A 26,836-nucleotide genomic window follows, 5' to 3' on the forward strand; every position below is an offset into this window, starting at 1 on the left:
TCTATTTTCTGCATAAGTGTTTTTCTTCATGAAATTACATTGTTAGTATCATGAATATTTATGTATTGTGCTTGTAGGTAATAAGTACTTTATGACATTTTACAGGTACTTGCTGTAAATATGAAACATACTGTCAATTTTGGTAATGGTGGAAAAATAACATTATTCAACTCCAAAAATGAGGGACAAAGTCAATACTAAGGAAGTGTGTTTCATTGATAATATTTTGTTTGTAAAGTATTAGTAATTAACATTTCACAGTTCTCAATTATAATTTACAAAATGGAGTATTCCCAACAAATACTATGCACACATAAAATATTAATACAATATTAAAAACCAATGTAAATTATTTTCCTAAAATATAGGATCCAAGTCTGAGGCTTAATTTTCTTTCTTTCTTTCTTTCTTTCTTTCTTTATTTTTCTTTCTTTTATTTTTTGGTTTTTCAATTACAGTTGTCCCATTTTTCCCCCATTGCTCCCCCCACCCAGCCCATCCCTTTTCCCACAATCATATCCCTCCCCGTTGTCCATGTCCATGAGTCATTCATACACATTCCTTGACTAAACCCTTCCCTTACTTATCCCCCTTCTCTCCCTCTCCCCTCCCCGCTATTGACTGCTATTCTGCTCTTTGTTCTATTTAGTTCCTTTGTTTGTGTTGTTCTTTAGTTTCCTGTATTAGGTGATATCATATGGTATTTTGCTTTCTTTGCCTGGCTTATTTCACTAAGCATAATTCTCTCCAGTTCCATCCATGTTGTCGCAATAATATTAAATATTCAATTAAAATAAAACCATATTTTTTTACTTATAAAGAACTTTTATATGTAATAAAACTGTAGAGTTTGGTAAGATTTAGAATAAAGAGAGGAAATAAAACTTTGAAGGATTTGTTATGAACAACTGTCAAAGAGAGATTTTTGGAAAGTAAAATAATAAAATAAAGTTCTCTCAAAGAGAGAGTGAATATCACTGCTCTAAAATATAACCAGAGTCTAAAGGACCATACAGCCCACAATACATACCATGAGAGACTCTATCCTTAAAATTGTAGTCAGACCACAAATGAGCCTAATATTCTATAATCCCACAGGCACCAGAAATTCGATCACTTAAAAACCAAAGCATCAAAAGCAAAATGAGCCTCATTCAATAAGAAACAATTATCAGTTTTATTTGTTTATATCCCAGCCAAAAAAAAAAAAAAAATCAGTGAAGTGAGAGATTGCCTTTGTCTTAATAATTCCCACTGCTCGATCAAGCAGCCCAGAGAACATCCTCACTTAGTGTCGAATGGGTTTTAAGACCTGATTTATGTAGCCAACAAGCAGTTTCAGAGTGAAAGGTCCTCCCTGTGTGGAGCTAGCCCTCATCTGGGCTTGCCAGAAATGACAGTCTTGCCACCCCAGGTCCCGAGCATCCAATGAGAATGAAGGGATAGTGCTTTTATGCCTAACGTATACCAACAATGAAGAGTGTGCATGAGCACGTACACACACATCTTTATGTAAATCCTTAGGTCACAGCAAAAATCTCCAGAAAGAATCCATTCTGGAGAAGAGAAAAGCATTTATTCTTTCAATAAAGAGTTAGTAAGAGCCTTCTAAGGACCATCATATGAATTCAGAGTTGAATACAATAGAGAAAAAAAAATTGGAGTGTCTGATAAGTACCATATTACAACCTTAAGTACGTACATAATTAACCACAGTACATTTTATCACCCAGTTTATAAATAAGGAATCTCAAGGTCAATGTATACCAGATCACCCAGCTTGTAAGTCACTATACCTGATTCTATCTCAGGAGGACCCTAAGGACTAGGTCAGTTCCACGACACCATTCTGCCTTTTACTGCCAGGTCCATCACCAGTCACCCGAGAGCCAGGGTGTGTTAACCAGAATCATAAGCAGATGGAGTAATCTTTCCTGAATAATGGCCTACCAGTCCTGTACAGTCATCCTATTTAAAGGCCTGATAAACATTGGGGGTGGGGTGTGAATCAGAGAATCCATTAATTATACAAGGTATATTTTTCAAATTGTATCAATTTTCTTTCAAAAGTGTAAGTAAATTTATATGACAGGAAGTATTTACCTGGAGCTTTGCCATGATTAAAGATTCTAATCTCTTTACAATACATTTTACTATTGGCAGCCAAAGTGCCAAAATTAACTTCTGGCTCAATTTCCAATCGACAGCATGGAATCAACCTAGGAGAGGAGAAAAGAGGACCACATAATGAGTTTTAACAATTATAACTTTGTGGTTAAATCTCCAGGTATCCTAACCAGTGGCACATTTGTCAGTAAAGAAATTGTGAAATAGAGACATGAAAACAAGAAGACAATTTTTAAACAAAGAAATCAGACTTTATGCATCTAAGTACTCACCCTGAGAGGCTACCGACATGGCTCAATGTTTTTTTGCTTAAAACACATTTGGAGTTCTAGTTTGGAATCTCCACCTACGCCTATAAAATGCATTCTTTTGACCCTCCTCAAAAAGAGTAGAAGTGACCTTAACAAAGTAAAGTAGTTTTGATGATGCCAAATCTGATTAAATAAAAGGTGTGATGCTATGGTGAAAAATGGAATGCAAATACAAATTTGAGAGGAAAGACATGAGGTAAAAATTTCAACTATGAACAAATTACTATTGTATTTGCATTGTACTCGACACACCTGGAAGAGGCATGTAACCCTCTTACAGTAACATTTATTGTATAATAAGCAATTGCATCTTCGCAACCTTAGGAATTTTTAAATGTGAAAGAGAAACATAGTTTTTAGGAATACATGAAAAAAACATGTTTAAAATTTACTAATTTTATATTTGTCTACTAGAGGACTTTAGGAAGATCAGGATAATACGAACTTCTGGTTTCCCGACAAGATTGCATAAATCCGTTTTTCCATGTTCCTCCCCACTAAACATAACTATAAACCCTAGAAACGGTGCAAGAAGCAAGCAAAGGAGAATGATGAAAATTGGTGAGAAGGTAGAGCTGGCTGGTTTGAGACCCAAGGACTGTAGTAAAAACACGGAAATGCAAATTAAAGCTACAATGAGACTCCAGTACTGAAGCAGTTAAAATTAAAAACAGTGAATAGCAACAAATGCCAGCGAAGATGCGGAAAACAGATTGCTTGTACACTGCTCACTGGAATGTAAATGATACAGCCACTCTGCAAAACAAGTTGGATTTTTCTCTTAAACTAAATATGAAACTACCATATGACTCAGCATATGAAAATGAAAATTTATCTTCACACAAAACTTGTACATGAATGTTCATAGCAGCTTTGTTTGTAATAGCCAACAATTGGAATCAGCCCTGAAACCCTTCAACAGGCCAATGGTGAAACAAACTGTAGTATACATATACCATGGACTAGCTCTCAAGAAAAGAAGCCAACTATTGATATATTCAACAGCTTGTTTGCATCTCCAGGGAGTTTTGTTGTGAAAAAGAAAAAGGTCAATCCCCAAAGGTTACACAACGTATTTGAGATTAAAAATTTTTAGAAATGGAAGACAGATTAGTGGTTTTCAGGTTAAGGATGGTGCTCGTGAGGCAGAAGGGAGGTGGGTATGGTTGTAAAAAGTAACAAGACGTATCCTTGTGATATTGGAACTGCTCAGTATCTCGACTGTAGTGGTGGATAAAAAAATCCTACACAGGTAGTAAAACTGTATAGAATTTAAAAGCTTACACTCACACACACACACATTTTAAATAAAGCTGTGACAATCTGAATATAATAGGTGGATTGTTCAATGTAAAATTTCTAGTTGTGGTATTATCCTATTGTTTTGCAAAATGTTAGCATTGGGGGAAATGGGAAAATGCACAAGGAATTATTTCTCATAACCACATGTGAATCTTCAATCACCTGAATTTAAAAAAAGAAACAAGAAACATAGCAGCAAGCTTGCTCACGACATCTCCCTTCAGCCCTGTCCATCACACTTTAAGGAAGCAGTGTTACCCTTCTGTTGCAGCTCTGGTGAGCAGCTCGCCTCTGATGAGAGAGGGTATATTATGGGACTGAGACAAAATCCATTTTCAAAGGCAGAAGTATCTTCAACACTTTTCTCCACATACAGCACAACCAAGCAGAGTTGAATGCCAGTCACAGGCATGTCAACGTGCAGAATCAGCCCAAAATGGCCTTACTTAAAATAAAATGTAAAATGTAAATTAAATATTTGTAATGGTTTAATAGTTTGTTCCTTTCCTAACCATTTATCAACTGATTCCTATGCAGAATGGGATAATATGCAAAATCAGAGCCTCTCAACAATCCAGAGAAACAAAATAATTGTAGATCTAAATGTAGTTTATAAAAGCGAAAAAACACAAGGGGAAAAAACACAAGACTATTACTTTGACCCTAATTTTTCTTTAAAGAGTGCGCAAAATGTCAGCATGAAATATGAAGAATACATACCCAATAAGAGGGATCTCCATTGCTTTGTTTCCTACTGCAATATATAGTTGGTTAAAAGTGTTTTCATTATTATTAGGATGATATTCCACCATAGCTGTCATCTTAAGTCCTGGAGCAAGCTCTTCATCCACACTGGTCAAAATCAGCTTGAACTTCAGTAGAAGAAAAATAATGAAATTACACATCTTAACTCCTAATAAGAAAATCACGTGAGCAACTGTAGCTAGGGGTGTACATTACTTCAAGAAATATATCAAGACCTAGGCAATATTGCTGCCCTAAAGGCAAAGACTTAATGACTATTTATACCTATTGTTTTCTAGATCCTTCAGATATGCTTTTAACAGCATGACAATGGAAACTGACAATGTAGTCAATTAAGAAATATGCAAATTCTGAGGGATACTTAAATATAAAAAAAGGAAGAGCAAACTAATAAAAAGGTTACTCAAACATGTATACATGCATAATACATGCATGCACACATATACATACACGTATACATATATACATATAACTTTTTATATACTTCCCACATGGGAACTCAGACTTCATAATTTGCAGGAAATGTAAAAAGAAATAGGCCAAAGGTGGGGGGGACACTTTTATTCTTTCCAAATATTTGCTAGACTCCAGGAAAAAAATTAAGGGGGAAAGAGAACTGCTATCTGTTGAGCACTTATAATAGGTCAAGTGTCCTACATCTCAGTGCACTTCCACAGTCCTGTAAAACTTATATTATGGCTCCCAGCATATAGACGAGGAAACTGGAACTTGTAGAGTGTAAGTAATGTCACTGAGGCAACATGGACTCAAAACACACATCTGCCTCCTCTAAAACTTAAGCCCTTTCCCCACACCTATACAGAGTCCCTCTCCTCAATACATAACCTCTTTAAGGAAGCAGACTATATGCCCCTTGAAAGTTAAATAATGTAAGCCAAGGACTAATTAACTGTCATATGAGCGATACAGTCATAACATGAAAATCCTCGGGAGAGCATGATTACTATGGGCTAGGTAGAAGTACACTTGGCCTAGGCTTAGAGATGAATGTTAAAAAATGGAGAAGCAAGAAAGGTGCTCCTTGTGGGGGCAGGAATATTTCAGACACAAGCAGAGAAAAGAATAAGCAAAATAATCTCTCAGCAGGCAGCTAATAAGCTAGCCTCACTGAGCAAAGAGCTTCTATCAGCAGCAATGGAGATTATGTTAAAATGAGTTATTCAGGGATTTCAATATCAGGCTGAGTCTAAGCAGTGCTTTACAGCCATGAAGGAGATAGAGCACTGGAGTGGTTTCAACCACCAGTCTGACAGCATCATACCTCCAACAAACAAAGATTTTGATACCTCATAACTATAACACTGCAACCCTCAATGCCCCTGCAATTTCAAAACAGTTAAGAAACTATAGACTGCTCTCAGATAGGCCTTTGGGTGCTGGCAGTCTACCCATCGGGTCTGACTGTCTTCCCTGAAAGAGGCACTATCTTCAAGAAGGGAAACAAAGCCTTCAAGCAGCATGTGCTAATGGTCAAACTACAAGTTGTTGAGCACTTTGAGCGGTCTGCAAAGGTGTGTAAGGCACCTCCCTGCTCTTAGGAGCTTCTGAATTGACTATTAAGATAAAAATTAAGACTTACCAGGATTCATGGGCACACAAGTCCAAACTATAATGAATGTCTGTAAACGCACTTGGTACCCAGTAGGGAAGAAAGAATTTGGAGATAATATAAGAGAAGACTTGTTAAAGAAAATGAGAACTCACATTGACCCTCAAAAATCGGTGGAATTTGGAAAGGGGTGATTCTTGCAGGAGAGAAAATGAAAATATGGGTCAAAAATCTGTAAAATGTCTGAGCCATGGGAGTAAAGGGACAATTATGAGTAAGACTGGCCTGACTAAAACAGAGGCCACATGAGTCAGGATTGTGTTGTAAAAAGTGTTTCTTCTTTATTTTCTACCAGCAGTCCTCAGTAGATGGTATATAGCACTTCATATGACACATAGTAGGTACTCACTACATAGACAATGCCGGATCTTCAGCCAGGGTGGAAAACAACTACTACCATGTGTTAGAATCATTTTCTAAGTAATTATAATAGTGGTGATGACAGTGCTCTCTGCATAGCACCTTGTTTTTCTTTTTTCCTCCAAGACAATGAATGCACTTTTTTGCTAATCTATCTCTTCCCTAGTTCCCATTATACCTATGAAGGATATGGAGTGCCTATCAAGGTCTTGCAACAAAGATATTCACAGTGTAATGGGCTCACGGCTTTGGCCTCTAACTAGTAAGCCTGTCTACTCATTCTCTTGTCAATGTAAAAACATGTGGTCTAAACCGTTTTCCTTTTTAACTCTAAATACAAACCAAAATAAAACAAACTATATCATTGTTCTGTCTGCATAAAAACCACGAGGCATCCATAAAATAGTGTTCACCCACGTCTGAGATTACTGTCAGCTTGAGGTTTAAAAGAAAGTATTTTCAGATATACATTCACTTGTTCAATAAATATGTAGTAAGGTAGTGAAATAAATTTTTCCACTAACTATATACTATGTTGAGGAATCCGGTACTTTTTGATTTAATGAGTAATGAACAGTTCCTTGTTATATACTATTACAAAATAAACACATTATTATTGTTAAAACATGGAAATACAAAAAATGAAGAATGTGTGATTACATTTATATGAAACACAAGAACAGGCCAAACTAATCTTTGGTCATCTCCAAGGGGTGATTACTCCAGGTACTCTATGATTTGGTACAAGTGGTGGCTACAAGGGCACATATTTATATGTATATATAAACTCTTCAAGCTTTACTTTCAAGATTTGGGCACTTTAGTGTAGATAAATAGTACATCAATTTTTGAAATGTGTAAAAGGTAGGACATGAAAGTCCTTTTTCTCATTACCCTCCTAATCACTACAGTCCATTTTTCTATGTATATTCAAACAAATATATGCAAGTTTAACACAAAAAACATAGACACCTTTCCATTTCTGTACATGTAAGTTCAGCTGAATGCAATACTATTCATCATTAAGAATATTCCATGAAACAATCAGTTACTCATTACCTACATATCAAAAATTCTTATTACCTTTCCTGTATCAAAAGTCTCTCTGATAACGGGTGATCATAGTAAACTAATAACCATTCATTCACACCCATTCTTTAATAGTGAGATAGAGATGAAATGGTGTCAACTTGTAGGTCAGAAGATGGGGACAGCCTCTCAGGACATTAATTTTGCTGATGATTAAACCTTTACTGACATCCTGTGAGTTTCTAAGTCATGTGAGGGAAGGGCTATGTCCATCTTGCATTCCTCACACCTAGCGCCTATTATATAGTAGGGGCTCAACAAATATTTGTCAAAATGTAAATAATGAACTTTCCCACTATCCTATAATATCTGGGGTAACCAGGCACTTTATGGTTCTAAGGTATGTCACCATAACTCGACAGTATCACAAGGCATAGATTCTGTGCTAAGTGGAGACAAACATGGAACCCCTTCCCTACTTTTCATACCCAGAATGAAGAAACTGGGAGGTTCTAGATCAAATGTCCCCACCCTGTGTCCCAACCCTAAGTAAAAAGGATGAACAAAAAAACAAAACAAAACAAAAAAGCGAGCACATATATACATAAGGACACCTAACTCACCGCTCCCCAGGAAACCCAATCCTGCCCCCCATCGCCTCAGGAGCCCAATGCCCACTCCCCAGGACAAGAGGGCACCAAAGTGAGGAGGCAGTGTCAGAGCCCCAGTCCTTCCGAGGTCCTGCTCACAGCACTTCGGGGTGTGTTACCTGAGGGTTGACCGGGTCCAGAAGCCGGATCTTCTGGTTGCTGTGGCCAAGATTGTGGATAGTAATTGGCTGGCGGTACACCTTTCCCGCCATCGTGTCCTCGAACTTCAGCTCCAAAGGAATCACCCGCAACTGCAACTCCTTCGGAGTTGTCACTTCCTGAGGGATCAGGGAGCCCCTGAGTGTGTTCATGTCTGCACTCTAGGCAGCCTGCCAACTGAAGCAGACTTGATCCACTGTGGGCTACTGTTTACAGCGTTGCTAGGCAACTGTCAGCCTCTATGCGCACCGGAAGTCTAGTCCACTTCCCTGGGGCCCAAGCTGCGCGAGGTGGAGATTCGAATTGAGTAAGCAAGCAGGCGTCTGGCTAATGAACACCGGGATCACGGATGTCACCAGAATAGCCAGAAAAAAATGCCACAGCAGCCCAAATCCCAGAACCATCTCACTTTGCCATGACCTGGCAGAATTTTAAGATGGCACTGGCGGGGAGCATTTTCCTGGACTCTTCTCAAGACTAAGCCTAAAGAGCAGCAGAAGTGATGTGCCCACAGGGTCTGTTAAAGCAGCAAGATGCAATAGTAATGGAGGAATTCAATGGAAACAAAGTCAGAGCATACTAGGGGTCCTATTCAGTGCCCTTTTGGCTACTGTTTCTAAAAAATGTAATAGCAATCCTCTGTACCTTTGTTAAAACGCATATTTATGTTTCAGTAGATCTGGGGCAGGGCCTAAAAATCTAAACAAGGTCCCAGGACATTACAAGCTGCAGTCCAGGGACCACACACTGAGTATATAGACTTTGGGAACTTTGTTAACCACTCTCGTATCTTCATTTGTGAAACCAAGGCGCTGCTCAGCTAGATAAGCACCTTGCAAACAGGCCATGATTCACAGTGCCCAAACCCTACTTTCTCCTCATCCTTATCTACTGTGATGGCTTTAGTGTTTCAAAACATATTAGGTGAGTGGTATTTCCCTACTTTAATCTCTCTCTAATCATTACTGTATCACACGTCTACAGACCTTTACTAATTTGGAGGCAAGCACTACAGAAATGGCTTTTATTTTTGTTTCTTATTTTAAAAACTATATGGAATATATATATATATATATATATATATATGTATGTATGTGTGTGTGTATATACACATATATATATACATATATATATATATATATATTCTCGTACTTTTATTTCCTCTAAGCAGTTACTCATCCTTCGAAATGTAAATATCTTTGTAAAACCTTTTCCACAACTGTTTTAAAATATTCTCACAGTATCAAGATGGTAAATAAGTTATTACTTCACTTTATTTTTTAAAGGTGTTTTTTTTAAAGATTTTTATTTTTTTTACCTTTTAGAGAGAGGGGAAGGGAGACAGAAAGAGAGGGGAAAAAAACATCAATGTGCAAGAAATACATCAAATGATTGCCTCTTGCACACCCCCAACTGGGGACCTGGCCTGCAAGCCAGACATGTGCCCTGACTGGGAATCAAACCAGCGACCTTTTGGTTCACAAGCCAGCACTCAATCCACTGAGTCACACCAGCCAGGGCTATTATTTCACTTTAAAGTTGCCCTGAATATAAAGACCAGTTTGAAAATTTCTTGGAATTGTAGTTGTCAGTAGTTGAAAACAGAAGTGGTGGTGTTGATGATTACTATTTGCAAATTCTTATGAATTGATACATTAAAAACATCTGCATCATTTTGGCTTAACAAGTAAGAACTAGCCAGATTTTTATACTAATTACTACTATGATATCATAATATAAATCCCGTCTATGTCCTTGAGCTCATATGCAAGGCACTTTTATAGCGCTGAAAGGATAACAGTGGCCCAAGGAATTTCACTGAACCAAGACGACTGTCCATGCAAAGCCCTTCTGCAAAAATTGGAAACTCCAAAGAGGTCTCAAAATTGTCTTCTATTCACTCTCAAGAAGAGTAAGGCAAGCCTGACTTTTATATACTGTAAAGATACAGGTAACCCCCATATAACACAGTTGTTAGGTTCCTAACAAATGCCGTGTTATGTGAATCTGTGTTACATGAAGCAAACTAGTAGCAAAAGGGGGGTTAGGTTCCAAAACTTAAAAAAATACTACTATATATTTATAATTAAGAGAAATATCTTTATTAAAGCAATTTTCTTCAAAAGTATTACATATTAATATGAATTAAGTAATGTTTTTTTCATCAGTCGTAAGCTCAATTAACCAAGTGCATTTTCTTTTTGACAAGATATCCTCATCCTCTGAACTTTCTACAGCATTATCTTGATTTCTATGCTCTACTTTTTGCAAAAAATCTGTTATTTTAGATTGCTTGCTTTTAGCTGAGAGATCTTTATAAGTTTCGTTGCACGGTGCTAAGCACTTTTCAAGTTCTCTCTCAAACTTTGTGCTCCTTTCAGTGCAAGGATCTTCATTTAAGAAATACGACTAACTGTCCGGCTAAGTCTAGGCCTTTCTTTATGCTTTTTAGAGTAAACTGTTTAACTTCTTTGTTTTCATCAGTGCCATGGTCCCCTAAGTTATCTTGGCACATTCCAGATGTCATTTCCACCAAAATTGCTTCATCAGTTTCTTCTTCTACCAGCAATTCTTGGATATCTTCTACAATCATGTCGTGTTAGAGCAAAACCGTGTTATAGAAGTACCGTGTTATATGGGGGAGGTTCCCCAGTTCTCTGTGTTAGAGTGAAACGGTGTTATAGAAGTGCCGTGTTATACGTGGGATACCCGTATAGTGGTTTACATCAAATGAAGAAAAATTTTGTATCCCTGTTCTGTTGGTATTCTCATCAGCTAAAGAAGGGTTTCACATAGCTCTCTCCAAGTTTGTAATAGAGAGGGGGAGGGGTCCCCAAAGTCCCCACAGCCCATGGTTTTGGGGGTGGGGGAAGGAGATAATATAACTTTTAAGGTACTTTGCATATCTATGGCAAGCTGATAGCTAGATAATAGCTATGCGGCCCTCAGGCAAAAGGGCAGATGATAGGCTTAAAGTACTTTTCATAATGGTGAGGGATGGTGCATCAGCATTTAAAATTAGGGAGAGCCATGAGGATGCAGAGAAAAGCCTTGAGGTCTGAAAAGGGGTACAAGGGAGTCAGCTAGGAGGTCTGGTGTGTAAGGGGGAAGCCACGTGGTTTGTAGAGAGTCCACCACAAGGTCTGGAGGAAGAAAGAGAACCACTGGGACACCTGCCTAGAGAACACAGCAGCATGGCCGATGAGGCTAGAATTGCAGGACCTGCCTAACCAAGCACGGATCAGTGGGAGATGCCTGGAATGCTGAACTGTGACTGGGAATGCTGAGCCATGGACTATGCTTTACTGAAAGACGGTACCTCTGACTGGCATATTCTGAAACTGGCCTGGTTTGGCAGGGGGAGGCAGGACTAAGTGTTTTGGGGTCTTTTAAAGGGAGTGGAACTTAATGGTAGAAACCTGCTGTTATTCTGAATCTATAAAACTTTTAAATAGACCCCCTTTCCTTTTCAGCCAAACTTTTGTATTGGGAGTCACGCTTCTTGGTGGCAGGCAATTGGACCCCACAACTGTTCCAGAATAGCATAGGCTGGGGTTCTGTAACAAGTTCACCAAGCCTAAAGCTAAGCCACTGCCCATAGTAACTATAGCTAAGCCTCCTTGATTGGTTGCCCATATTTTTACCTACTCTAAGTGTAAGTTTTAGATGAAGTTGAATAGAAGCAGAGTTTGCCACCCCAAATATGCCTTCTGGGATTTTGATTATTTTAAGCTGGTTATGTTTAAGCAACAAAATGTTAGGCAGAAGTTAGCAAAATGCAGGAGGAAGGTGGGAGGTGGCCCACAGTACTCAAAGAAAAGGCCCCAAAGACAACTTTGTTTCCTTGCCTGCCTCTGGTCACTGTCTGTTTTAGGAGGGTCCACCGTGCTCAAGGAAAAACCCATAAATAACTTTATTAGTTGCCTTAATTTTGATTAACTGCCTCCAGTCACCTGTTTTACAACTTATGACAAAAGGTGGTGTGGAGCAAGAAAAGAATCTGGGTTAACAACCTTCCACACATACCTGTGTTTAGGTAGTCACATCACCCAACCACCACCACTGAAGCTGGCACCACCTTTACCTGCAAATCAATATGTAACTCCCTCACCCCCATCCCAGCAAACTATGTAAGTCTTCAAGACAAAGGACCTGATGCTTTTTACTCCCCAAGCCTATGCCTTTCACCCCAACCTTGGCTCAGCCAGTTCTCTTCCATGAGAACTTACCACTCGTCAACTTTGCCTGCATGCTAATAGACTTGCTGATCTGTAATTCTATACTGTAAGAAGACTCGGGTTTTCCTGTATCAAAAAGACTCAGAAAGAAACTTTGAACCTCTCTCTCTTTACCTGCTTAAAGGAATTCAGATAGAAAAAAAAACCTGCTTTAGGAAAGAGAGCTATCACCTTAGCATAATAAAAACTCCAGTGTGGCACACAGAGAGGAACTGGTCTGGTCGAGCCTGTTTCTGGACTCACCTCTGTGTCCCATTGTTCTGGGTGGCCAGGCAAGAATTTGTTTACCAAAAGTTTGCTCTTTTCTTCTACCTACTTTACCAATGAAATCTCAGACCCCCTGCCTCCCTCTCCTTATCCAGAATGGCCTATAACCCTCAACTGTCCAGTGTGTTCTAGGGCCTCGTATTCTTATGTAACCCCCATATGTTCATACATAATAAATTTTATCCCGTTAGTAAGTCTCATGTCTTTTTTTTTTTTTACCTCCAAATTCTCTTGTTCAGTTTATATTATCAAATTGTTACAGAACCCCTGGGCTGCTCCAATTGAAAACAAACCCACGGGCTCTTTAGTTAGGGGTCCGATTGCCCGCCGCCAAAATTATAACTCTCAATACCAGAGTTTGGTGAAAAGAAAAAGAATTGTTTATTTAACAGTTATATAGATTTAGTTATTTGCGGATTTCTGTTGTTAAGTCTTATGTTCTTTAAAACACCCTTAAACACATATCCTTGCCTCCCCCCTATCAAACCAGGCTAGTTTTAGGAAAGTCAGAGAAACTGTTTCCCTACTTTCCAAACACAGTTCAGCTTTACCAGCAGCTGCCAATCACTCAGTTCTGATTAGGGAGGTCCTCTCTGCGCCGTGGTGCCCTCCAGCTCTCAATGCAGGACCGCCTGGATTCTCAGCCTCCTTGTAAACTGCCTTCTTCCTGCAAACTGCATGGATCTCCTCTCCTCAAAACCGCATGGCGAGAGCCTCTTAAAGCAGCCTGGAGACCCCTTCTCCAAGCCACATGGAGGGAGCACACGAGAGAGCAAGAGAGCGAGAGCCCCAGAGCGAGCGCGCGAGAGGGAGAGGGAGGGGGGAGAGGGAGGGGGAAGAGGGAGGGGGGGAGGGGGGGAGGGAGAGGGAGAGAGGGAGAGAGGGAGAGAGGGAGAGGGAGAGGGAGAGAGGGAGAGAGGGAGAGAGGGAGAGGGAGAGGGAGAGAGAGAGAGAGAGAGAGAGAGAGAGAGAGAGAGAGAGAGAGAGAGCTAAAATGTCCGCAGCTGCTTATGCGTCCTCTGACACAGTGGGCGTTGCAAACAGTTCTGACCATTCACAGAACCTCCCGCAGGCTCTGTGTGCCTTTTCCATACCATCCCCTGGTTCAAGACTCCTCCCGTCTACCTGAGGCTTTGGATGCATTAAAGCCATTTTGCATAAAAAAGACACTAGCCACCAGCCTCAGGCATGTGGAGGCATTCCAAAAGCTACTTCCTTCTCCCCATCCCCCAGCCGCAAGCTCTGGGGATTTTTGGACTCCCCTGTTTCTGTAACAAAATAATGACCATATAAAGGCATCTGTTGGTGAACTCTAAGCTGTTTTTAGCCAAATTTTTAAACTGTGCATGATTATGTAGTTACTTTAAGTTTGGACAAAAAGACATTCCGGCAGCCGTCCGTCTCGAGAGACGATGGTGTAGCTTCTTAAGAGTCTATCTGCACCGCCGAGAATGGCTGTGCAGTCCGACTCGGGAGTGACACGGTATCTGTCTCCTCCCGTGTTGAATCGACATCTTGCGATGACGCTGGAGTGTCCTCTCCAGTGAAGCTGAAGCTACAGAGCCTGGGCAGGGTGATATGGAGGGTCTGCTGTTGCCCATGCAGCAGACCCCCCCTCTCTTCACAGCTGAAGGGTCCAAGGGAAAGACGGAGTCAATACAGCTTGGCTTCAGGTGCGCCGCAGGAGTTGCCGGTGTTGACTACAACGTCAAACCGCCTTAGGGACTCCGGCTCCAGATTTTCTGTCAGGGTTTACTCCCTTAGCCTTTCCCCTGAAGAGGTATGCCGCAAGGCAGCGGAGGTTTTTTGGAGTCAGAGTTTTCCTTCTCTGATGTGCCCTGACTGGAAGATCGAACCAGCGACACTTAGCTCGCAGGCCGACGCTCAATCCACTGAGCCAAACCAGCCAGGGGATACAAAAAGACATAATGACAAGATATTTTACGTAATAGCAGTTCTAAAGATACATAGAACATTATATGTGTCATTTTTTAATCTTCTGCAGGCTTCATGGAGAATAATGTTGGTTATATATCATGGATGAAATGTGTGTTCATCTTTGCTCAGGTTTCCAAGGCAGCATTGTTGGCAGGACTTGTGTGTCAAAATCAAAGCAGTTATTCTGACTGGAATAATTACATATTATAAATAAGGCTAAGTTTTATTCCTCATTATAATAAATGACGAACTATATACTGTTATGGAGAATTGGGTGTTAAGGAGAGATATGCTAACTATCCACTCCAGACTTGCCATTCTTCTCTTCTGAATTCATTTAAAAGAAAATTGTAAATCTTACCTGTTTACTGTAAATTTCGCCATGTGAATTGGACATCAGAAGTCCTGTTACTGACTGAAAAGGATGTTCTTTCACATGGTGCCTTGGTGTAAAACCCAACAACTAGTGTTGAGGGAAACAAGTTTTTATTTACAGTATTCCAAACTTGGGGTTGCTGAGAGCACTTATGCTTAGAGCCCTGTTCTCCAACAGGACCCAGCACTTCCCTTGCTCCCCAAAAGGCTATAAACCAAAACCAAGCCCAGAAGTTCACCATTCCTGTCAGCTCTGTCCTTCAGGATCTGGGGTATGTTGTCATTATCCTCCATTTTATAGTCCAGGAAAACATATGCCGTGTTGCACTGAATCATGATGAAGTCCCAAGTTTTAACACAGTCCTTTCTGCCTGTCCCGAGTTTCAAAACTCCAGGCTTTGGAGTCCGCTGGAGTTGACATGATTAAAGCATCAGCAGGCCGGCTTTCTTACTAGCCCAGGCTACATGGCCTCCCTTTCCTTCTTTCAGATTGCGTGGCCCCGCACCCTTTCAAAGCCCCATGGTTCTCCTGAAAATGGCTGCTGCCTTATTTTTAAATCCCTGACCATGGCCTGTGAGGCAGTGGGTGTGGTAACCAGTTCTGACCATTCCTAGAACCTTGTGCAGGCTTATGCTCTTTCCTCACCATTTTATGGTCTAAACTCCTCCCATCTCCTTGGGGCCTTGGAAGAACAAATTATTTGCATAACTAAGACACTAGTTACCAGCCATAGATATGCAAAGGCACCTTGAAAGTTGTCCCCTTCCCTATCCCTGAACCACAGGCTCTGGGGAATTTTTGGGGTCCTGCTCTGTAACAGTCCTACTTCATACTTAGCTAGCAGAAACTACAATGGTCGCTAGACTTTCTGAACTCCAAGGAAAGGATTACAGTGAGGAAATAAGTAAAATGATTTCTAGTAGAATTTTTGGATGTTTACTTCTAGACCTGTTTAAAGGACTAAAAAAGTTGGTGACAAAGGGAAAACAGTTGAAGGGAACCAAGCTTTTGCCACCCCAACAACTGTCTTTTGATATTGATTTTAAGCTGGTCACTGGGAAAGTGACCTTCCCCCTTCCTTGCCTAAGAGATTCAGTTGGAAAAGGCCTACCTCATAAAGGAAATCTGAGGATGTTTGCCTTAGCCTATTTGAATTGAGTGCACTGGGAGGGAAAACGGGGTGGGGAAGGCAGGAGAGGGTAAAGTGGGGCTAAATGGTGATGGAAAGATACGTGATTTGGGGTGGTGAACACACAATACAATATACAGATGATGTATTCTAGAGTTCTACACCTGACTCCCATAAATTTTATTAACCAATGTAACCCCAATAAGTTCAATTAAAAATTTGACAGCTCCAAATCTTTAATTTCAAATAATTTTTTTGAAAATGGAGTCTGAATGCAATCCAGGAAAAATCTATTAGAATTATACATTCTATAATCTGTTAGAATACTGACACAGAAACAGAAGTTAGTGAAAAGAATAAGCAGAACTTCTCTAAGCACAGGAGTTTATTAAGTGTGGTAGTGTGAGAAATGCTCACAATAGAAACACCGGGGCACAGGACTTCAGCAGTACACGAGACTTTATTCACAGATCTGCTGAGCTGGGTGCACAACAAGGGTATACACAACCAAAGAGAAAAAGAGGCTGGTTTTATACTAACGTGCGTATCCCCCTCTCACTTTCCTTTACTTCTCAGTTTTTCCATGCAGGATACTCTTGAGTTACAATCTAAGCGATTAACTAAATTAACTGAGGGTAGTAACTTCCTAAATTGTTTGCTGAGCTGTCTAGCTACATTCGATTTCCTGGTGTTTGGTGCTGAATATCTTTCTGCTTTGATCTCAGAGGCATTTGCACTGAGCTGTGGAAATATCACTTCCTGACTTATAGGTATGCTAATACTGTTGATTCTGACTCAGAGACCCCCTACTTCAAGATTTAATTACATTTGTTCTTTGCTGCTAATGAAACCAGAAAAGCTGGTGCTCGTGCTGCCTGTCATCTCCCAGACCCAATAAGCAGAGACAGGGACTGAATCTTTATGGGCACTTTATTCAGATGGTCCGTGATCTGAGAAGACAGAGGGTTTGTACCCTAACAGATTGTCTTAAATTCCAGTATGAAATGGGCCCTTTGATAAGGAGAAGAGTAGGTAAGGGGGTTGGAATTCAGGAAAAAGGTTAATTGGATGAAAGCTGCAGTGTCATTTCATCTGTGTCCTGGGCGGTGGTCCCTGTGTCCTGGGCTGTGGTCACCCTGGAGTACAGTGGCTCAGATACCATCTTGATTGCCTGCAGGTGCTGAGGCACAAAGGTGGGACTGCTTATGGTCTCCTGGAATCGAGGTGGGTCATACCTCCAGTTCCTGAAACAATAGCTTTTTACATATATTGGTTGCTAAGTTTATTAGCTGCTACCTGAAACTAAAATTTTCCAACATTTGAGTCCCCCATTGTTCCCCCAGTGTTAGTTTAAACTATCTTATTTCTATGAGATCAACTTCATATGGAAATGCTCATTTTGCTGTTGAGCACGTATTTTAGCATTGGAACTTCTGGTGGGGTGCTTAGGGATACACTTAATTGCAATTCTGCATAAGGGGGCACATTGTAAGAAGCAACAAGCTACAATACTAAAAAATATGAAGAAAATAAGAACAACAAATGCCTCTCTAAGACCAGTGATACCAGGCAACCAGGAGGTTAGTTTGGACAAATCAATACCAAACTGTAAGAACGGAGTTGCTCAGAAAATATCAAGACGCAGCGAGCAGAAAAAAGAACTTAATTGAGAGAATTAGCAGGGAGGGAGGGAGCCGTGCCACGGGTGGCTCTGACTCTGGGCTGCTAGGGAAGGAGGGGGTTGTTTTATAGGGGGAAGAAAAAAGGAACTATTGAATTCAGTTTGTTTATCTCACAGCTGTAAGTCTGACGGGCCGATCATGGCCAAATGCGGTTCAGTTTGATGCACCCCTCCTATCACGGGAAACTCCTGGCCCAAAATATCGTTTTCTCCCAGGCAGCTGCAGGCAGGTGGGGGGAGAAGGGAAGGCATGGAAACCAAGGCTGTCACAAACAATCTCTCTCTCTGTTTTATGCTGGGTACTACTTCATTTACTTGCTTTATTTTATGCTCTGTGAGCTGTGAATTATCAGCCAGGTTAAAACAGCAGAGTCCTTTAAATTCTTCACATCCATGATTATGTCTTAAAAGAAGGTAGTCTATGGCAGCACGATTCTCTAATAGTGCTTCTCTCACTTGTCCTAGTTCTTGGCTAATAGCACTGATGGCTTGTGAAGTGGAATTCAAAGCTTTTGCCATAGCACAGGCCAATTTACTTATTTCTACATTCAAATAGGTTACCACAGCTGGCATCACAAATATAGTCAAGGATATATATTCTGAGGGGCTAAAAAGGTTTAAATCACTGTTACAATCAGGCGCAAGGGAGAGTTCCCATCGAAGCCAGGCGGGGTGGGACTTCTGAGGCATGAACACTGTCAGTCTTCCCAGTGAGCAAGGTACCCCAGAACTGTTGGCTGGAACATAGGAATAAGCAGTCCTTCCACACATTAGAAGCCATCCTGCAGGCAACTTAACATGAGCAAAAGCATAAGATACATTAGTGATGGTGGTGCAATTCATCTTCACATCTGCTGAAAGCACAAAACAGTTTTTAGCTGGGGCTACATTAGCAACCTTTAAGGAAAACATTTCCCTGTCCTTTAGGGTTACCCCTGGTCCCCAATTATAAATATAAAAGTATGTCATTTTCCTACTGATATGGTCAAACATAGTATAATTTTGAAAGCTTTCCAAGGGAGCACAAACACCCACAAGACATGAAGAGAAAGCTTGTTCAACATAAGTTCCTCCTGCGAGACAAAAGTCAGAAAGATTTAGCACATCTTTTGCCAAATATACCCAAACATTTTTGTCTCATTTGAAAGGGATAAGTTACCCATAACATGAGGTTAAACAAAAAGTAATGAAAAAAACATGTCATTGTTTTTGAAAGATAACTTTCACATCTTCTTGCGGTTTGGTGGTCCATCGTTCCTCTGGTGGTTTCTTTGCTTTGGTGCAATGAATCCAGCGTTTTATTCCTGCCAACTTCACTGTGGTTGGGGTGGTGAGGAGTACGTCCCAGGGTCCCGTCCACTTTTCTCCTAGTTGGCTCTGTGGAGATCCTGTCTTCCAGGTCTTGAGTAGCACCTTATCTCCAGGCTCAAAGGAATGTAGCGAACCTGTAAGGGAGAGGCCTCTAATACAAGCAAGATTATTCATTACAGCCAAGATCTGAATTAAATGTACATTTTAATTATCTTCACTTCTTGATCTACATACGTATCTCCCACCCCAATCACAGCCTGAAATGGTCACTCGTACACAATTTCCAAAGGACTCAATTGAGTCCCACTCCGAGGAGCCACCCTTATCCTGAGCAGGGCAATAGGTAAAGCTTTATCCCAGTGGAGATGAGTTTTGTGGCACAGCTTGACTATACAGTATTTTTCTTCAAGGCGTGATTCATTTTCTCTGCCTTCCCAGAAGCCTGAGGTCTCCATGCCCTGTAGAGTCTCCACTTGATTCCTAAAAATTTACTAACCTTCCATGTACTTTCTGCAAGAAAAGCAGGTCCGTTATCACTCTCTATGCTGCCAGGGAGGCCAAAGTGAGGGTTTATTTCCTTCAGTAAGGCTTTCACTACCTCTGAGGATTTCTCAGTTCTAGTAGGACAGGCTTCTACCCATCCTGAGAAGGTGTCAACAAAGACTAACACATATTTCCACCCTCTGATTTTTGGCATCTGGGTAAAGTCTATCCACCGGTCTTCAAGCGGACACCGCCCTTGGTATTGTTCCCCTTCTTTGTTTTGATGGGGATCTGTTTTGGGGTTGTTCTTCTGGCACACAACACATCTAGCACTTCCTTTTTGTATGGCTTTAGAAATTCCAGAACTTGTCAGCCACAGTAAAATATATGTAGTTAATGACTCTCTTCCATAGTGGGTGGCCTCACGCAAATGCTTCGTGACTGGCTTTACTAAATGTTCAGGAAGCAGTATAACTTCCTTCTTATTCGTTCTCCATCCACTGTCAGCACCTTCTCCATCAAAACCCCAGCTCTTCACTTTCTCTAAGTCTGCAGTCTAATATTTAGGGTCAAATTGTGACAAGTCTAAAACAGGTAGCAAAGACTCTATAAATGTTCCTTTAGCAGCTTCTTTTGCTGCCAGATTGTTTCCTCTAGCCACTACTGAGGCCTCTTTCTGATGCCCAGGGCAGTGCATAACTGCCACCTGTAAAGGTACCTGAACAGCTTTTAGCAATTCTAAAATTTCTGCAGCATGCTTAATCTACTTTTTGTTGGGGGTTAATAGTCCTCTTTCCTCCCAGGTTGAACCATGAGCATGCAGAACTAGGAAGGCGTACCTTGAGTCGATATACATATTCACTCTTCTCTCATGTGACAATTCCAGTGCCCTCGTCAATGCAATCAGTTCAGCTTTCTGGGCAGAGGTTCCCAGTGACAAGGCCTTGGCCTCCGATACTACTTCAAGAGTCACCACTGCATAACCAGCCTTTCTCTTTCCTTTGTCCATAAAACTGCTTCCATCCATATATAGAGTCCAATCTACCTCTTCTAAAGGATGATCCTGTAATTCAATTCTGCTAGAATAGATTTCATCAATTATTTCAGCACAGTCATGTATTAGTGCAGCCGAGTCAGGATCTGGGAGAAGGGAAGCAGGATTTAATTTACTGACAGTTTTGAGGGAGACATTGGGGTTGTCAAGAAGAATTGCTTGGTACCTGCCCATTCTTCCAGCAGTGAGCCACAAATTTCCTTTTGCTCCAGAAGGCTCACCACTTGGTGAGTGCATAAATGGTGATAGGCTGTCCCAAGGAAAACTTTTCAGCTTCCTATAAGAGCTCACAGGTGGCTGCTACAGCTCTCAAGCAGGTTGGCCATCCCTGGACAGTGTGATCTAGTTTCTTTGACAAGTATGCAATGGATTGTGGAATGTCACTAAGCATTTGGGTGAGGACTCCTAGGGCAATGCCCTGCCTTTCATGAACATATAATTGGAAGGGCTTTAGTAAGTTTGGAAGTCCCAAGTGGGTGCAGAAGCCAGGCACATCTTCAGGGACTCAAAAGCCTGAGTGCACTCCTTTGTCCATTCTAAAGGGTTATATTCTGGTCCTTTCAGAACTTCATACAGTGGTTTAGCAATGAGCCCAAAATTTGGAATCCAAATGCAGCAGTAGCCTGCCATTCCTAGGAATCCTCTTAACTGTTTCCTGGTATGGGAGCTCTCATTTGGGTTGTAGTTTTTTCTTTTCCTCTCTGTTTCCAATAAGACTCCTTTTGCCAGGTTCAAGCAGAAACCAAAGAAACTTTACTGCTTGTTGACAGATCTGGGCCTTCTGTGCTGATACTTTATAGCCACAAGATGCAAGATGGTTCAAGGTGACTATGGTGCTAGTTAAACATTGCTGAAATGAGGTCCTGGTAATTAAGAGGTCATCCACATATTATAACAGAGTTTCTCCTTCTAGTTTTAGGTCCTTTAAGTCCTAGCTCAGGATCTCCCCAAAAACTGAGGGGGGAGTGTTCTTAGAACCTTGTGATAAGACTGTGTAGCAGTACTGAGTCTTGACCTGAGATTCTGGGTCCTGCCATTCAAAAGCAAACAATGGTTGCGAGTCTTGATCAACTGGAATGCAAAGGGAAGCATCTTTTAAGTCCAATACTGAATACCAGAGGCTATACCCGGGTATTCTGTTCACCAAAGTATAAGGGTTCAGGACAGTGAGGTGAATGTCCTGTACAATGACATTTATGGCCCTTAAGTCTTGCACAAAGCGATACTCATTTGAGTGAGGTTTCTTAATGGGCAATATGGGGGTATAGTATGGAGAGCGGCAGGGCCGAGTAAGTCCATATTCCTGAAGTTTCTGGATTACTGGGCATATTCCTTCTAGGGCCTCCTTCTGCAAGGGATACTGCCTCTTATTGGGAGTCCCCACCCCTGGTTTGAGGTCAATTTTAACAATGGAGGCTCATTTAGCTCTCCCTGGCCTTCCAGCAGTCCACACAATGGGGTTTACCTCGTTCTCGATTTCTTCCAGCCAAGGATGTGCTTCTTCCTGCTCCCCACATTATCTCATGAGGAATTGCCATGCATGCTCTGGAGGGACCTGTAGGTGAAGCTGTTGTTTCTCTGGAAAAAAGGTGATCTGGGGATGGAGTTTTGACAGCAAGTACCTTCCCAGAAGAGGTATCAGACACTCAGAAATATATAACAAATTATGAGTTAAAACTGTATTTCCCAGGGTACATTCCAATGGCTTTAAGAAAAATTGGTTTTCAGGGCTTCCAGAAATTCCAGTTACAGTTACAGCCTGTTGGGAGGAATCAGTCAGAGGTCTACTGACCACAGAATACATTACTCCCATATCAATCAAAAAGTCTACAGTTTGTCCCCCCATTTAAACAGACAGAACTCTATAAACCAGATGGTAACTTACGGCACCAGAAGACGGCTTCCAAACAGACAGAGCTCTATAAACCAGATGGTATGTTATGGCACCAGAAGATGCCTTCCAAACATGTTACAGACTGGGGGTCTCCAAAAATCCCCAGAGCCTGTGGGTTGGGGGATGGGGAAGAGAGAACAGCTTTTAAGATGCCTTTGCATGACTATGGCTAGTAACTAGTGTCTTAGTTATGCAAATGGCTTTGGTTCTTCCAAAGCCCCAAGGAAATGGAAGGAGTTTCAACCATGGAATGGTGCAGAAAGAGCACACAGAGCCTGCGCAAGGTTCTGTGAATGGTCAGAACTGGTTATCATGCCCACTGCATCACAGGACGCAGTCAAGGATTTAAAAATAGGTGGCAACCATATTAGAGAGGAGGAGAGGAGAACCACGCAGTTTGCAAGGAAAGGAAGATCTCCATGCAGCTTTAAGAGAGGAAAAGAGGAGATTCACACGGTTTGCAAGAAGGGCAGAGGAGAACACCATGCAGTTTACAAGGAGACTGGGAACTCCACGTGGCTCTGCATTAAGAGCTGGAAGGTACTGCAACACAGGCAAAACCTCCCCAATCAGGCTCGAATGACTGGAAACTGCTGGTAAAATTGAACTGTGTCTGGGAAGTAGGAAGACTGTATCTCGGACTTTTCTAAAACTAGCCTGGTTTGGTAAGGGGAAGCAGAACTATGTGTTTGTGGGTGTTTTAAAGAAAATAAGACATAACAGCAGAAATCCGCAAATAATCTAAATCTGTATAACCATTAAATAAACAATTCTTTTTCTTTTCACCAAACTCTGGTATTGAGAGTTATGCTTCTGGCAGCAGGCAATCAGGGCCCCTAATAAGTGAACAGCCTGTGGGTTCTGTTTCAATCGGGGAAGCCCGTGGGTTCTGTTACAAACAGACAGAGCTCTATAAACCAGACAGTACCTTACAGCACCTAAAACCAGAAGACGTCTTTTAACCTAACAATCTTAGCCATGACCCGGGATTGTAACCTGAACCAGAGAGTGCAGTGATTCAGTCAAAATCAATCAAAGATGAAGACGACAGGAGGTGCCAAGAGTCAGAGGAGGAGAGTCCCCAAGTGAAATCGCTTGGCAGCAGCTAGGGAATCTCCTAATCTGCACCCCGGGGCCCCCCAGTCCAGGCAGCCAGTGGGACTCCCTACCAAATACCCAGACTTAATGGAGAGTCCCAAAGTCAGTCCCAGCGGAGTCACCAAAATATGAAACCAGAAAAGCCAGTGCTCGTGCTGCCTGTCACCTACCAGACCCAATAAGCAGAGACAGGGATTGAGTCTTTATGGGCGCTTTATTCAGATGGTCAGCAATCTGAGAAGATGGCGGGTTTGTACCCTAACAAACTGTCTTAAATTCCAGTATAAAATGGGCCCTTTTATAAGGAGAAGTGTAGGTAAGGGGTTTGGAATTCAGGAAAAAGTTAATCAGACAAAAGCTGCAGCATTCTTTCATCTGTGCCCTGGGCGGTGGTCCCTGTGTCCTGGGCTGTGGTCACCCTGGAGTACAGTGACTCAGATACCATCTTGATTGCCTGCAGTCCCCCTGAGGCACAAAGGTGGGACTGCTTATGGTTTCCTGGAATCAAGGTGAGTCATACCTCCAGTTCCTGAAACAATAGCTTTTCACATACATTGATTGCTAAACTCATTAGCTGTTACTTGAAACTAAAATTTTCCAACATTTGAGTCCCCCATAAGTAATTATTTCCTACTCTGGTTTGAGAGTCTACAGTTTCTTTGTACCTTACAGTAGCCAAGGTGTTTATAGAATAATTTGAAAGTGGGTAATATCCAATGAAATTCACTTAGATTGTGTTGTCGGTGTAAATTAGGCTGTTCTGCAGGAACGTGAGGAAAGCATTCCAAGGCTCCATGCATGGGACATTGTAGTGTGGCAAAATTTGTTCAGGTGGAAATCTGCCCATGTCCCATCTGCTTCCATCCCACCATAGAAAATCAGGGCCAGAAATAGAGTCAATGTCCAAAGATCTTGTGCCCTATTAAAGCTCAATTGAGTCCAGCATGCAGCTAGTTTAGCTTTGTGTCCCTGGCTGTGTTCCATTGCTGGGCTGAGGTATTCAGGCTCCCACCTGGAGCTTGAGGGTGGAGTCTGTGCAACCTTCAGCCATGTGGCTGTTAAGGCCTTATGGCTACAGAGAGAGGACCCCGGGGTGCAAGATCATGAGCAAGGGCAGGGGGGCGGGACTTCTTTGTTCCTTTGGGATTATATTAGCTTGGATTTGGGATGGACCAGGAGCTTTTTCAAAAGAACCAATCACCCTACCCCACCCCATCCTTGTAGTTAGACTGACAAGCCTCTTTGGTCAAGCACCTCTCCCTGTGCCCTACACCAATCTGGAACTGGAGGGGGAAAGGAAGAGTGTTAATCCCTTTGGCCAGCAATGCTGTGATCCCTTGGAGTGTTAACCTGTAGCTTTCTGGAAAAGCAAGCAAGCAAGCCTGTGCTCCTCACTTTATTAAGTTTAATGTCTAATTTTCTTTGTTTTTCTGTCTTATCAATAATTATTAATACCTACAGTAACAATTGCATATGAGTGAAGTTCTTCCCGATAATGAAAAGCTATGCCAATAGGAATGTATTGATGAGGCTAATGAACATAAAATTTTGCATGACACCCTAAAAACTAGGAGACCCAGGGGATTTATTTATTTATTTATTTATTTATTTATTTATTTATTTAAAGATTTTATTTATTTTAGAAGAGAGGAGAGGGAGGGGGAGAGAGAGAAACATCGATGTGCAAGAGAAACATCAATTGGTTGCCTCTCACATGCCCCTAACTGGGAACCTGGCCCATAACCCAGGCATGTGTCCCAACCAGGAATCGAACCAGTGCCCTTTTGGTTCACAGGCCTGCACTCATTCCACTGAGCCACACCAGCCAGGGAAACCCAAGGGTTCAAAAACGTAGGTTTTTTTTTTTTAACTTTATTGTTAGTGTTTACACTATTACAGTTGTCCCTATTTTTCTCCCTTTGCCCATCCCACCCAGCCCTTTCCCCCCAAACCACATCCCCCCAACCTCTTCTCTCAGGCTGTCACCATACTTTTGTCTGTGTCCATGTGTCATGCATATATTTTCTTTGGCTAATCCTTTCATCTTCTCTCATCCTGTTCCCTCCTACCTCCCCTCTGAGAGCTGTCAATCTGTTCCATGTACCCAGATCTCCGTTTATATTTTGTTCATTAGTTTATTTTGTATATTAGATTCCACATATAAGTGAGATCATATGGTATTTGTCTTTATCTGACTGGCTTATTTCACTTAGCACAATAATTTCCAGGTTCACATGCTATCACAAAAATAGAGTTCCTTTTTCACTGCTGTATAGTATTCCATTGTAGAAATGTGCCACAGTTTTTTCATCCACTCATCTACAGATGGGCACTTGAGCTGTTTCCAGACCTTGGCTATTATAAATAATGCTGCTATGGACATAGGGGTGCATATATTCTTTTGAGGTGGTGTTTCAGGATTTTTAGGGTAGATTTCCAGAAGCGGGATCACTGGATCAAAAGGCAGTTCTATTTTTAATTTTTTGAGGAAATTTCATACTGTTTTCAACAGTGGCTGCTCAGAAAGGTAGTTTTAGAGCAGAGTTTCTCAACCTCAGCACTACTGAAATTTTTGGCTGGATAATCATATTTTGTAGGATGCTGTCCTATGCATTGTGGAATGTTTAACACCCTCCCTGGCTTTTACCCATTAAATGTCAGTCACACCCTGTCCCTCATTGTGACAACCAAAAATATCTCCAGACATCGTATGTGTCTCCTCAGTGGAGGACACCACTGATAATACCCTATCACATCGTTATTCACCTTCTGCTTATTTCACTCAACAATACATCTTGGAAGTCACAGCAGTACATAAAAAGTCATTATTTTTATAGCAGCATGGAGTCCATTATGTGGTTGCACAATCACTTATTGAACTGGTTCTCTTCTGATGCACTCTGGATTGTTTCCAATCTGTTCTAATGCAAACAAGGCTGAGATGAATATCATTGTATCTTTTCTCACATGTGTGAGTATATCTATAGAACAACACAGAATTACCCTAAATAAAATTGGTGAGTCACATGTCTAT

At 41.3% G+C, this 26,836-nt stretch overlaps 2 protein-coding genes across 2 annotated transcripts in view; both read right to left on the bottom strand.

Moving 5' to 3' along the window:
• CFAP47 (cilia and flagella associated protein 47) overlaps positions 1-8,485 on the bottom strand; it is a 360,991-nt gene extending 352,506 nt beyond the window's left edge. The window contains exons 1-3 of the mRNA XM_090264123.1: positions 8,294-8,485; positions 4,461-4,612; positions 2,104-2,219 (exon numbers count right to left, since the gene is read on the bottom strand). Of these exons, the coding sequence (XP_090120249.1) occupies positions 2,104-2,219; positions 4,461-4,612; positions 8,294-8,485 (460 nt within the window). The remainder of the gene's footprint in view (positions 1-2,103; positions 2,220-4,460; positions 4,613-8,293) is intronic.
• Positions 8,486-8,589: 104 nt separating this feature from the next.
• Positions 8,590-20,984, bottom strand: LOC149991633 (uncharacterized). Its single transcript, XM_090264124.1, is given in 4 exon segments — positions 8,590-8,660; positions 17,794-17,887; positions 18,233-19,109; positions 20,596-20,984. Coding segments are annotated over 4 exon segments (1,431 nt in total).
• Positions 20,985-26,836: the final 5,852 nt, after the last annotated feature.

This window comes from Furipterus horrens, unplaced genomic scaffold, assembly GCF_987537825.1.
Source record: "Furipterus horrens unplaced genomic scaffold, mFurHor1.1.pri manual_scaffold_17, whole genome shotgun sequence".
Lineage (NCBI taxonomy): Eukaryota > Metazoa > Chordata > Mammalia > Chiroptera > Furipteridae > Furipterus > Furipterus horrens.